Below are 13,705 nucleotides of genomic sequence, written 5' to 3' on the forward strand. Positions count from 1 at the left end.
ACTGTAAAATCCTTATGCATAATTCTATCTGGCACACCTTGGTAATTAAGCAAGTATTCTCTACCCACTATTTTCATAGTTATGAAGTTAACCAAGTAAACCATCCATTTCCTCTGCCTGAAATCGGAGTTTTAAACCTAGCAGCTGTATTTTATTTCTGTCTGTACTACTAAAAGTTTTTTCTGGATTTAAGTACTAAAATGCTTTACTGCTCCCAAGATCACAGTTTAAAAGAAGTCTCATTAGAAAGATACAAATTAAATATGAATCAAACAGAAACAGGCATCAGAACAACCCTTATTTCTGGGGGCACTTGACTTCCTGGATGGGTCTGTATTTAAGGATGCCATGACAGAAAGAATGATCAGCTAAAGCAAGTGCACAGTTGTTCCTCCCTAACACATAGTCTCAACAGTCAAATCAGTAGCCCTGAGCACAAGACTTAAAATTTCAGCTATTAATTACACGCTGCTATAAAATGTAGAGCTATGGGTAAGAAAATCACAGCTCTTCAGTCATTACCATAATTTGTATATGAATACACAATTAGTGCCACAGGGAGGATCTCCTCTCATCACTGACAAGTTTTTAAGATGACGCAGAGCAACATGAAGTACATTAAAGAACATGCAATTTCTCCTCTCCATATCACCAGGGTTACCAGAGATTGCCTCCTAATTGAAGTAAATGGTTTGATCTGGAGAGGCTACGCTGTGTAGTGTTACATTAACACTTCCATTATTGAAAAATGGACCACAAATCCCATAGCTGAACTCTTACCAAATTCTAGAGACAAAATAGTTACTGAACATTCCTCTCATCTAAAATGGCACTAAGTTATGAAGACGTGGCAAAAGTTCAGATCTACTTGCTTAGGGTGCTTTTGTGGCGCCACCTTTTGCTGAAGAGAGCATGAGGAAAGTGTAAGCAAACGGTTAAGTATAAAATGATTTTCAAAGATCTGAGTAACCAACAGGGAAAAATCCAGCTTTTTTTCTTTTTTTAAATGTGTATTTCATTCAATTACACTAAATTCCCCTTGCCAAAGGAAGAACATTTCTGTGGCTCTCTCTGCTGTCAAATTATGCTTCTCACTCTTCATTATTTTGCAGTAACAGATCTCGATCTACTTTTCTGTTTCTCCCTGTCAAAAAAGCTGAATAATGGATTACTGCTGCTATTTTCCTACTAGAGAAACACGAAAAAAAAATTAAACTGACTTGTCTTTAAGCCAATCTTAGAAAATATGTCATCCGATCATTTCCTTGGGCTATCCACTTTCTCTCTGCACCAACAATTTATTTGGCCTTCACTGTAAACTGTTTGTTTGGGTTTTTTAATCTAGTTTATGCAAATAAGCACAATAAAAAGCTCCCACATGAAGAAATACCTCACTTCAGGGGAAATTTTTAAGTGTGAACATTTAATTCATCATCATATGGATATTTTTTAAAAACACTGTACTAGTTTTCCTCTTCAGTGGAAACACACTGCAAAAAAAAGCCTTTTCGTCTTTCTCTGCACACTTTAGAGTCTCTTAGAGAAATAGAAACTGTTAGAACTAGGCAAGCATGTTTTCGCTCCTGTCCCAGGGGCAATGCAACCCTCACAAAACAACAAATCTTGTCAGCTTAATCAAATTTTAAACAGATCTTAAAAACACATTATGACCTAGCCAACATCAATAGGACGCCAAGAGTTAAAGTCCAAGCAATAATAAAGCACATGCACCTCCTCAACACTTCTGCATTTGAGAAAAACTGTTTTGTTAAACTTTCTGTCCGGAATTTGACCACTTTGCAGAAAAGAAATATGCAGAGAGATATATTAAGTCATACAGCACAGAAATCTAAACAAATAAAAGGTTATCTCTCTGAACAAGTTAAAAAAAATTCATGCCTAGTTTCAAGGTGCCATCCAGGAATTTGTGATGATCTTCAATCTACAAATCTTACTCTGAGATGTTAGCATTCTCATACCATCCCAAGGGACTCACCATAAATCTAACATGGCAGTCCACCTTTCAGGCAAAAGCAATGTCTGATGAGAGAACTCACCAGAAATTATCTTAAAATCAACTAAGCCTAGAATGCAATCTCTATGTAGAAAGTGAAAGGTCACAACAATATGGTTCCTACTTTATTCACATTATCATTTTTCCAAAACTTTTCGGTACAGTTTTTCAGAGGTTTTTTTCAGTTTTTCAACACACCTAAAATGTTCTCATCTGCAGTAGCACAAATTACTCTTATCACAAAATAGTACAGGTATAGTTGTGTGTGCCATTTCTAACCTGATTGTTTTACTGGAACTTAATCTCCACAGACTGAGCTGCCATCTGTAAATAATCTGATCCTATGGAGTTGCCATCTCTGCCACTTTATGCGACTCAAAAATGTCTATCACTAGTTCAATACCTGTAAAGACTAAACAAAAATATAAAAACTAAACATGAGAAAATTTATGTTCCGAGTAGGATAAGAATAGGAAGAAACTGCTGTCATTGGTTTGGGATTTTTTAACCATATTTTTTTCTCTGTTCTCAGTCATAGCCAAAGACAACTGACAGAAAGGTAAATTCTAATCTATTTTGATACATTTCAGAGCTCTAAAGGAATTCTCCAGAAAGGCAGTCACAAATTGCATGAAAGCATCCACAGCTACATAGCTACTTTACTATTTGCTTTAAGACTACGCAAAGCACTACACTAATTAAAACAAAACATCTGTTTCTGCAGTAAACAATGCAAAAATTAGAATATACCAAATACACAAGTAGTGAAAGCAGCCAGATCTCTTCTACCTGCACGATGTTGGTTCTGCAGTTCCAGGAGTGAAAACCCAAGTCTGATTCCTCTGAAAGTTCAGAGCATATATATATATACACAAAACAAGAGTTCTTAGAGAAAATACCCAAAAATAATCTTCTTTCCCTCTTCCCCTCAACACTAGCTTCCACTGTGACAAACACTCAGCAGGCAAGTATACCAAAGCACATGAGAACACTTCTACCTAAGCAAAGTACAGCATCCAGACACAACCTACTTGTCCTTCCCCTAGAGCAGTGCTACAGTACACAAACATCTGTTTCAGAGGGTATCAGGCTGTATCCCACACAAGTGCCCTCAGGAGAAATGTCATTCCCTCTACAGGTGCATACAGCAGCTGGGGGGAACTCTCTCCAAAGAGAAGGTTTACAGGAGATTTTTCAGTCAAGCACTGTTGATAACCTTCTTTTGCTGGTTTTGATTTTCTGGGTACCTAATGTACCTTCAAACTCACATTTGCGTGATAATTGATGCATGAAATATGCTTAACACCTACCTCAATTCTGTAACAAAAACCCTTCTAATTTTAAGTCCTCTGGTCTAGCTTAGGCAACTACAAAAAAAAACCCCTACATGTCTTCCCTGGCACAATTGTAAAATAACATCTATTGATAACACTGTTATGACGTATTTTAAATACACTCTAACAAATATCCCCTTAACAATGCAATGGCAGGCCTTGAGGAAAAACCAGTATTAGATATGGATTCCTTCCCCTGCCAGAAACAGATGCAAGAGTTTTGTCTCTCCACCGAATCCCTACAGCACACTGAACCAGCAACAGCAAGTGGCAGCTGCCTATCTGCTTTTCACATGAGATTGTATTTGCTAATGTTGTGTGGGGACTAGAAAAGAATGTTATCTTTCAATGAAAGAAGAATATGTTTTAGCCTTTAGATATTGTTCTGGTTATTCTTGACTGAAGCAATTTTGGTGATGGTGCAACTAAGGGAGAACTGTCTGACCAAGCCAAGTTCAGTAAAATATACCAGTAGCAAAGAACATGCTCTCTCTTGTCTTTTCTCCCCACTCTTCCCTGCCCACATGCATTCAAGCACAAACAAGGACTTATCTGCTCATTTTTCTCTCCTGTCATCTCAGCTGCAAGAGAATTCCTAGGTGTCATCTGTCACCAAATTGACAGCATCTAGATTTTGTCTTTCCTGTCTATTTATTTTCTCCAAAAATGAGGCAATAGAGAATATAAAGCTCAAGTATATCCCTTCCCTAATTCCAGAATCACTTCTGATCCATTTGCTTCCATGGTAGCCCAAATCAGCATCATTTGCACATTAAAATGAACTTCAGAAAATCCATAGTAAGAATGAGTTTGGCTTTTGTTTTCAAAAATCTTCATAAAAATGAAACATTTTACAGTTTGGAAAAGTGGGCAAGGGAGAGACAGAAAAATATAAGAGGGAATTCCTATCAGGAAGATGCTTTATTCAGTAAATGAATGGCTAATGTGAAACACAGATTAAAAGAACTGATTGATCTGTGCAGGCTGCTACTACAAGAGAGGATTCTGCCTGCCAAAACAACAGAATTTAAAAAAAAAACAGACCTAAAACACAGCATACGCTGGTAGAGCCACATTAAAACAAACATTCAAGTTTACTCTGTTCACAGTCTGGGAGGGAAGAATGTTCACAATAGCAGTCAACAGGCTCTGGAGATACTCTTCTGCCAGAGGCTGCAGAGTTGGAAAAAAATAACACTAGAACTTTAAAAGTTACAAATGAAGACAGAAGTTTCTTCTCCACATTTTTATTTTCAAAGTTACCTGCCCCCTGCCTTCATGCCAAATGAACTCAAGCTTGTCAGAAGGCACTTAATGCTGATCAGCAAATACTTTATATGTACCTAAGTGGCAATACTCCTGGTCAAAAAGAAAGGCCTTGACGTTTTCCTCCATCCTACAAAAAACCCCCAGAATTCCCAAACCCAAAAAAGCTTGTAGAGATGCAATCTCTCATCCTCAACTCACACTATGTGTAACCAACACTTCCAGCTAATAATACCCTTCTCTGGCATATCTTTCAATTAAAGAAAAAAAAATTACAAAGAATTTAGCCACTGATCAATGCTCATACCTTTAATAATGACAGCTAGAAATTATTTTTGACGTGATTTGACACTATTTTGACTCAAGTAGAAACAGAGACAGACAGAGAGGATTTTGCTTCACTGGCTGTTCTTGTTGATGTACTTCCAAAAAAGAAAATCACAAAAGCCCTTCCATGAAGCTTCAGAGAAGAAATTTAAAAAATTATTGACTTGCCTTCAAGACAAGATTGAAGACTTCAGTTTAATCTCCATGTCTGTTTGTAGGCTTGAGGTCTAAGACTGACAACTTGTGAGAAATACGAAGAAATAATGTCATCCTTAAACTACTCTACTAGAATAGATGCCATAAAAATATTTGAAGTCATGACCTACACAACTGTAGATTCTGGACAAGATTCCACTCAAGTGAATGCCAAGCTGCTTTCTTTTTACTCAAATTACTGGAAAACAAAGCAATAAAAATATTTCTGTCAAAAGAAAGGAGACACTCTTTTCTCTTGTTGAAAACAATAAATGTCTGTAAATCTGTTTAAAATAGCTACTATTTAATAATAATCTTCATGAGTACATTCCCTAAGTACTAGGTCAGAAACTCTCAGCCACTTTTAAGCCCTTGCTTTAGAGGCAGTAAGACTGCAAGGCCTCCAGTGCACAGGGAAGTCAGCAAACCTTGCATTATCGGGTAAAAAGACCCCAACAACACATGGAAAGGTACAAAGAGAGCAAATTGAGTAGATATATGTCTGCTTATAAGGCAGTTGTCTCTATGGCATAATAGTGAGAGCTTGGGATGCTGAAGGAAAGCAAACTCAAGGGTAGGTTCAAATCACTCAAGCTAAGCAATTGCCTATTTGTCACACTCCACACAAGGAAGACTGTGCTGCCTGGCTGGACTGGATTCCTTCAGTGAACTGTAGGCTAGAAGCAAGAAAACAAATTATCAAATTCCCATCTTGTCTCTATCCATGCATTCTGCCCCACAGTTCCCACTAGCATCTTTACACCACACAGCAGGTAATGAGACAGCACTAGGATGGAAGCCTTTGGCAATAAACTGCACAGGGCCATGACATCTCACAAGAAAGGTGTTTGAGAATTCCTATCACAGGAGCACATGGCTTTTAAACTAACAAGAGTCACTTTCACCTGACAGTGACAGTAAAGGTCATCCTCTGTTGTACTTGCTGGGTATAAAATTAAAAGAATTCACCTGGAAGACACAACCAAAATGAAATAGATCATCTCTCAGAATTAGAGTTTGCTAGGAGATTACTTAAAGGCTTTGGTCTGAATAGGTATGAGCTTATGCAGCTTTGATGACTTTGAAACTCTACCGACTCAGCAGAAACGTTAAGTCTAACGTTAAGCCTGGAAAAGATTAAGTGTGTAGGAAAATCAGTAATCAAGATTTGTAGGCCAGGTTCTTTCAGGCAACTGTGTTGCATAATAAGGCCTAGGAAAAAAAAAAAATCATTTCACAGACTTCAGTCAGGCAGAAGAGACTAAATATTTCAGCAGCTTTTAGTTCCCTTTTTTTTTTACTTCCATATCAAGGAATAAGCCCACGCACACACTGAAGAATTAACTGCTTGCATTCAAGTTCTCACAGTTACACCAAAGATATTGCTGTGAACCAGTGCTACAGAATTTTGATTCCTGGAAGGATTCTCATGCAAGTTTACAGTCTTAGGAAGAACAAACAAAAACAGTTATTAAATTTTATTATTCATTATTTCAGTAATGACTTTCCTTCTTTTTTTTTAAATTACAGATTCCATTTAAGCAATTACTAATGTTTTGCTTTTCTCTCTTCTTCTCCATGGATCCTCAAAAACCATTATCAAGTCAAAACAAAGACACTGATTTAACACAAGATTACGTGGACATAGAGTCAAGGACATGTACAACTCAAGTTATCTATCTCTTGACAGTTCACTTAGATCAAGACGAAAAACAACCTTCAGGGACTTTGAAACTAGAAAGTTACTTTTCTTCGAAGGAAGCTTTTAATCTCTGTTTCAAACCATTCTTTTCTGAAATTAAGTTATATATATATATCAAATAATTTAATTCAACACACTTTATCTTTACTACTTAGATAAGTTCAAGAGGGTTTTGCATCTTCTACAAGAAAACAGGATTTTTTAAAAATAATGTTCCTTTATGAAATATGAGAATCTGGATGTGAGAAAGTTAGCATGTACCACAGCATAGGTGTCAAAAGGCTTGTTTTTCCCAAGAACCACTTTCACATAGTTTTCCTACTTCTCAGGTAACCCTCTCACATTTCTATTCTCCTCACAATGGGAATGCTTCAGAGGCTGTCCCACCACACCATGTCAGCAGCCTTGAGGGCATATCCTTCCCTGTAGTGAACCTACTGCAAGTAAGGTTGGAGGGGTTATTGTGGAAGCATCTGAAGAAAACACAAAAAGCCACTCCATATCCGGAGTTCTGCTGCTGCTAATTTTCTTACATCAACTCCTGCTCTTATTCTTAAGACTTGGAAGTGTAGTTTATGCATGGGAAAACACTAACTACCCTCTCAGAAAAGCTAAAGGTCCAAATTCCAGTATTATGGACAGATGTAGAACTGGGTGAACTGGAAAAACTGAGGTATGTGGGAACTGAGAGGCTCATGCCTGCAGAGCTCAGTGGAGTATCACACTGACATTTTAAGCTCATAAAAACTTGCCACAGATTTTATTTTTTTAATAAAGCATGGAGAACTTTTTCCAGACTCAAAGAAAACCACAGGCTGAAATAAATCCACCTCAGCGGCATCCTTCCATGCAGAAAACTAGAAAAATCACTTTCACTGTAGCACTGCAGAGTATTATTTTTATCAAACAAATCTGTAGAGATTGAAATCTATTAAAAAAAATAAAGGAGGGGGAGCAAACTAAAACCACCAAGCTGGTTCCATATTGTTATTAACATTAAGAATGTAGGTTTATATAACTCTTCTCCATGCCCCCTTTATGTGTTGCTGCCTTCAGGACCTGATTTCTCTGAGAAGACTTAGGACCACCTCTTTGCCTCTGATCTTCTGATTGCAACACATTTTGCATCTGTTTTTTAGGCAGAGTTATAGTGCTTGAGGTTGCAGAAGCTCACAAGCTGCTCATCCCAACTTGCCTCTCTGAGAATGGTTGATTTAATTTTGCCTGCTTCATATCATATTGAAACACCCCGAGGCACACAAAATAACATTCAAGGGAGCTTGTACTCACCTGATGACAGTGTCCTATTGTGCTGAGGGCCCACTTGGTGCATGCTTTGCTGTAATAGACTCAGGCATTCTCCAAGGCAGCTCAGGGTGGCAGCAGAGGTAGCTTTTAAAAGTAGCAAGTCCTGATCCAAAGCAGTAAGGGGTCCAGAATTTGGGAGAGCTTCAATGGCTTGTACAAGATTCTTCTGTTGTCCTTCAGCTTGGCTCATGATCTGTAAGGGTCCAAAAACATCTGCTGTCATAGGAAATATCACTATGTAGCTGTTAAATTCTTATGGATTGAAATAGTGACTAAATGTGAAGAACTACCACAAATGGATGTTAATGTTCTGATCCAAACATACCATATACTCACCTACAAAAACGAAGGGCTTGAGACTACCAAAGGCCTGTAAAAATGTCAAGACTATGTTAGAGAAAATAGTCTCTTAAAATAGCAGGTTCACAGTAGGCTTAATAGTGACTCATACTTTCTGAAAGTCTTTGTAAGGAAAAGTATGAAAATTCTATTTCCTTCTCCATTATTAATTTAGGCTTAGATTTCCTTGCCTTTGTATGTGATCTGAGACACCCAAGGAAGTTACACTGTCCCTCCTCCTTTCCTACACAAAGTATTTAATCACAGTTTAAGAACAGGCATTATCCATTTCTCAAGCGTCTCTAAGGAACTTTTTTTACAAAATGTAGTAATTTTTAAGTTTGCAGACACTAGCATAGGAAGCAACTTAAGAGTACTTATTTCATATCCAATATGAATACCAGCTGTCAGGCAGGAAGTTAACCTGTTTCTAGATTTGGACCGTCCAGATGAAGATTAAAGGGGTGCTTGTATAGCAGGTAAAAACAGTATTTGAGCAAGCTGCCCTTTAAGCAAACTGGCAAGCTTTCAAAATCCTAAAGCCAAAGGAAAAAGGAGATGTTCAAACTTTCTCTCCATTTTTACAGCCTGTAGGAAATTATATATGCACATGACAAGCCTCTTACACTTACCTTGCAAAAAATTTATTGCAAAAACTTACAGGTTTACACTTGACGTGTCCAAAGCTTTCAGAAAAACATATCTGGACATCATAACAAACAAAGATTCAAGCTCCATTTGTCCACACTACTGTACTGTAAAGTGTATTGTGAACTTCATGACTTTTTTATTATCATTATTATATTTTCAAGTACAGTGAGTTTCCTGTGGCCTTTCTACACTACTGTAGATTGACTAATCAATAAAATGTATGTTGAGTGCACTAAAAAGCTAGAAAGGAAACTGAACTCAAGAGATACAAATAACCATTTCTGTAAAAAAAAAAAAAAGGAGTAGAATTACACAAAAAGCTGTTGTTGCACTTCATAAATTTAGTCAAATGCCTTCCTGAAGTTTAACGTGACATTTTAATAATCAACATTTAAAACAGAGGCCAAAACTTCAGTAAAAGCCACAGACTATTTTATTTCTCTTTGACAGAAAACAAGACCTGTCAGAAGGTGACAGAGACCCCTCCAACACACAGCTTTAAGGAACAGTAGACTCCCAGGCAATGCTCTGCTTTCAGAAGTCACACATTGTGAACCTGAGCTCCACAGCACGGACAAAGGGGCTGCTTCAAAGATAAAACAAAAACAAAAATACCACAGACACACACTAATGCAAGTATCTCTCCTTCAGGAAAAGAGCACAGGGAAGCAAACTGAAGAAACAGCTAAGAGAAAAAAGAGGACCATCTCCCTGGAAGACTAAACAATATAATTGTACAGAAAACTGCTTCTCTCCTTTTCCCATCTTGCATAAGAGTGTGAAATTGAAAACCTGACTTTCTCATACTTCACGGTGACAGAAATTTCTATTTTCATTTCCAAGTGAACAGTTTTCCTACTTTTTTTTGTGAGAAAGAGCTTACAATTCCAAGATTTGCTTCCATAAAAAATAAAATAAAATAAAAAAACTTTGAAAACTCCAAACATTTCAATTTTCCCGTCCCCCTTAATAAAGGACAACTATATTCTTTTGCAGCTAAGACAGGAGCATAAGATAAACTGATGAGGGGGCTTAGAAAACATTTGAAAAATTAACTTAATGTTTGCAGCTATCACCCAGCCCAAAACATTACAGGCTTTTGTCAGCTGTATTCTTCCTAGATTAGGAGAAATTTTAGTAAAATCAATTATTTAGTCTACCTTTATCCAAAACAAGATGTTGCACTGTCTCACTGTTTCCTAGCTCACCTAATATAGTTTTAAAGCAGCCTTTTGATTCATCTTTTCCTTGCTACCTAGTTTATGTTGTAGTTATGATACCAGCAGCTGTTCTACAGACCTGACAGAACAGAAGACATCTGGAACTGCAACTTCACTGTAGGATTCAAAGTATGAGAACTTGCTGAGTATTTACTGCTCAAGCATTGATCAAAACCACATTGTTTAACGTGCTGGATGACAAGAACAAAGATGAAGAACCTCTTGTATTCTCAAGTGACAGATCAACTCTATGGCAAAAAGGGTAAGGAAATGACATTATTGAAATAGCTGGACTTTTGTCACATGATGCTTGAAAATTTTTTTTAAAGACCATGACAATCGACTTCAAAAGAGCTGAAGTGAAGCTGTTATAAAGAGTAAATCAAAGAGGAGCTAACACAAAAACACCAAACCATACAAGATGAAACTCATTAAACACATTAACCCTTAGCAGGACAGCCACTAACTCGTGCAGTTATAGCATCATCCTCTGTCCTCTGTACTGGTGGGTCTGCTTTTTGTTTTCTCCCAGAAGAGGAGAGGCAAAATGCTTGACTTACTAGCACTCTAAGCTAGTTTCAAAACTAGAATGAAAAGTTTTCATTTTGAGAAAGACAAATGGCAACTTTTCCTTTTCCAAAGTGAAATCACTTGCTTAATTTTGAATGATTCTGCTCTTACACTGGGTTATTTTAGCCCTTAAAATTCTCCATCCTTCCTATTTGCAAATACAGACAGCTTGAAGTAATAGTTCTCTAGCTTTAAGAATAAAGGCTATTTGCCCCTGTCTCCTCACCAAATCTCAACCCACTTCTCTTTCTACTCTTGTTTTGGATTTGACACCTCTTCACCTATATATTCTTCTCACAAAACCGCAAAGAAACTGCACATTCCCAGAAATGCATGAAAACTTCAGAAACAGAACTTTATGATAGATGTACAATAGAAAAACTGAAAGAACCACCAGGACTACATGTATTAAAAGGAAGTACATGTGTGCAAATACCTAGCATTAGTAGGCCTGCATTTACTTAATTGCAAAATGTTCAGAGGAAAGAATGTTAAGAGGAAGCCTCATCCTAGGAAGACATGAGCTCAAATGCACAGTTCGCTCCTTTCTCCATCTTCTGCTTGGTGCAGAAGAACAAACAGCTGACATACATGCCCTATTAACAGCTACTCCTGAAGCTTGAAGAAGATTCAGACCTTTTAGCCTGTCAGGTATTTCTGAGTTTTTGTGGTGGGTTGACTTTGGCTGGTCACCCAGTGCCCACCACTTCCCCTCCTTGGCTGAACAACAAAAGGTTTGTGCGTCAAGATAAGAACAGGGAGGTCACCCAGCTACTATCAGAGGTAAAACAGACTCGACTCAGGGAAATTAGTTTCATTATTACTAATTAGAGTAAGGTAATGAGAAAAAAAACCCAAATCTTATGTTGCCCCCAGCCCTCCCTTCTTCCCCAGCTTAACTTCATTCCCAATTTCACTACCTCTCTTCCCAGAGCAGCAGAAGGGGACAGTTAGTGGGAGTTGCAACCCATTCATGACTCCTTGTCTCTGCCACTCCATCCTCCTTGATCTCTTCATCTGATCCAGCATGGGACCCTCCCATGGGAAACAGGCCTGCACAAACTGCTCCAGTACAGGTCCCCTGCAGGGTCACAAGTCCTGTCAGCAAATCTGCATTAGCCTGAGCTTCCCACAGGGTCACAGCCTCCTTTGGGCATCCATCTGCTCTGGCAGCGGGTCCTCCACAGGCTGCAGGTGGATCTCTGCTCCACTGGCTGCAGAGGGACATCCTGTTTCACCATGGGCTGCACCACAGCCTGCAGAGAAATCCCTCCTCCAGCACCTGGAGCACCACCTTCCCCTCCTTCATTACTGACCTTGGTGTCTGCAGTTGCTTCTCTCTCATATTTTCAGTCCTCTCTTCTCTGGCTGCTGTTGAGCTGCAATTTTTCCCCCTTCTTAAATCTGTTATCCTAGAGGCTCTACCACCATGGCCATGGGCTTGGGCTTGACCAGCTGCAGGTCCATCTTGGAGCCAGCTGGCCTTGGCTCTGTCAGACATAGGGAAGCTTCTGGCAGCTTCTCACAGAATCCACCTCTGTGGCCCTTCTCCTGCCAAAACTTTGCCATGCAAAACCAGTACAATTCTCCTGAATAACACTATGCTCAAAGAAACCTGCCATCCAATGACCCTCTCACAAATCACAACAGGAACACAACAGGAAACATCTGTAATGTGTTCCTCTGTAGTCATCCCCTCCCTACCACTTGCTCCAAAACAGACAATCCACAGCTTCTGTTGCTGCCTGCTTCCTCGTCTTCAGGGCTGATCTTAACATCCTGTGTGACTGCTTTCCCTTCTTACCCCAGCCACAGCAACTGCTAACTACTCCTTCACAGCTAAAACCGCACCTCCTGGATCTTCCTGTTGTGAACACATAGCCAACCACCATGTAAGAGACCAAACACTTACGTGACAAGAATCCAAACAAATGGTAAGTTGGTAGAAATGGTAGAAATGGCTAATTCTCAGGGTTATCTCCACAGTATGCAGTACGTGGAAGGTTAGCAAAAGAAGGCATGAGATACCCTAGGTTTGCAAAGAAATTTATTTCAGACATAATAAGATGAAAGAACATTCTTTCATGCGGTAAATAAGCTAAAACTAGCTATTAAAAATTAATTTAGGAAATAATAATAAAAAATTAAAGTGCTATGTTCCATGCTAAAAGAAAAAAAATACAGGAATTCAGTATTTTGTTACTAGATGATACATTAATCTTTCCCATGCAGAGAAACCATCTTACCAAACCTGAGTGTCATTTTTGATTTAAGACTTCAATTTGTTTCTGAAACTAGAAAGGGAGCTATTCCAAATTACTAAGTATAATAATAAATAATCTCTATTCAAGATTTTTCCTCCCATCCAACAACAAAAATAAATAGAAACTTCAATGGAAGAAAACTGAATTGCCACACCTGAATGTAAGAACATATGATTGCTTTTGACATTGTTTTATTTTAAATGCTTTTGTTATCCAGACTCCAGGACTAACAGGCATAAATCTGTTTGTTCAGGCCAGATGTGTATTATGATAATCAGAAAATCTTTCTTTCTAGAATTATTGATCCTACAGGATTTCACCCAATTAACAAAGTGCATTGCAGCAACCTAAAGCAAACACCAGCTTTATGCCATCTATAAAACTCAATCCACAGCAGCCACAGGGGCACCTCCCAAGACAGTGACTTCAGGTTCCTCAAGGCAAAGGAAGGATGATATCAGCCATATTACCTCAGAGGGCAAGCAGACACTCTGTCACACAGGCCATGTGGAGCT

General features: G+C 38.4%; 1 protein-coding gene across 2 annotated transcripts in view; it reads right to left on the minus strand.

Annotated features, from left to right (window-relative positions):
- The window catches only part of OSBPL10 (oxysterol binding protein like 10), a 114,166-nt gene that overhangs the window by 40,964 nt on the left and 59,497 nt on the right, over positions 1-13,705 (minus strand). For both annotated transcript variants that reach the window (XM_085051174.1, XM_085051175.1), the window contains exon 5: positions 8,129-8,339. In XM_085051174.1, coding sequence (XP_084907300.1) covers positions 8,129-8,339 — 211 coding nt within the window. The remainder of the gene's footprint in view (positions 1-8,128; positions 8,340-13,705) is intronic.

This window comes from Lichenostomus cassidix, chromosome 2 (assembly GCF_008360975.1).
Source record: "Lichenostomus cassidix isolate B80296 chromosome 2, HeHo_3.0, whole genome shotgun sequence".
NCBI classification, from domain to species: Eukaryota; Metazoa; Chordata; class Aves; order Passeriformes; family Meliphagidae; genus Lichenostomus; species Lichenostomus cassidix.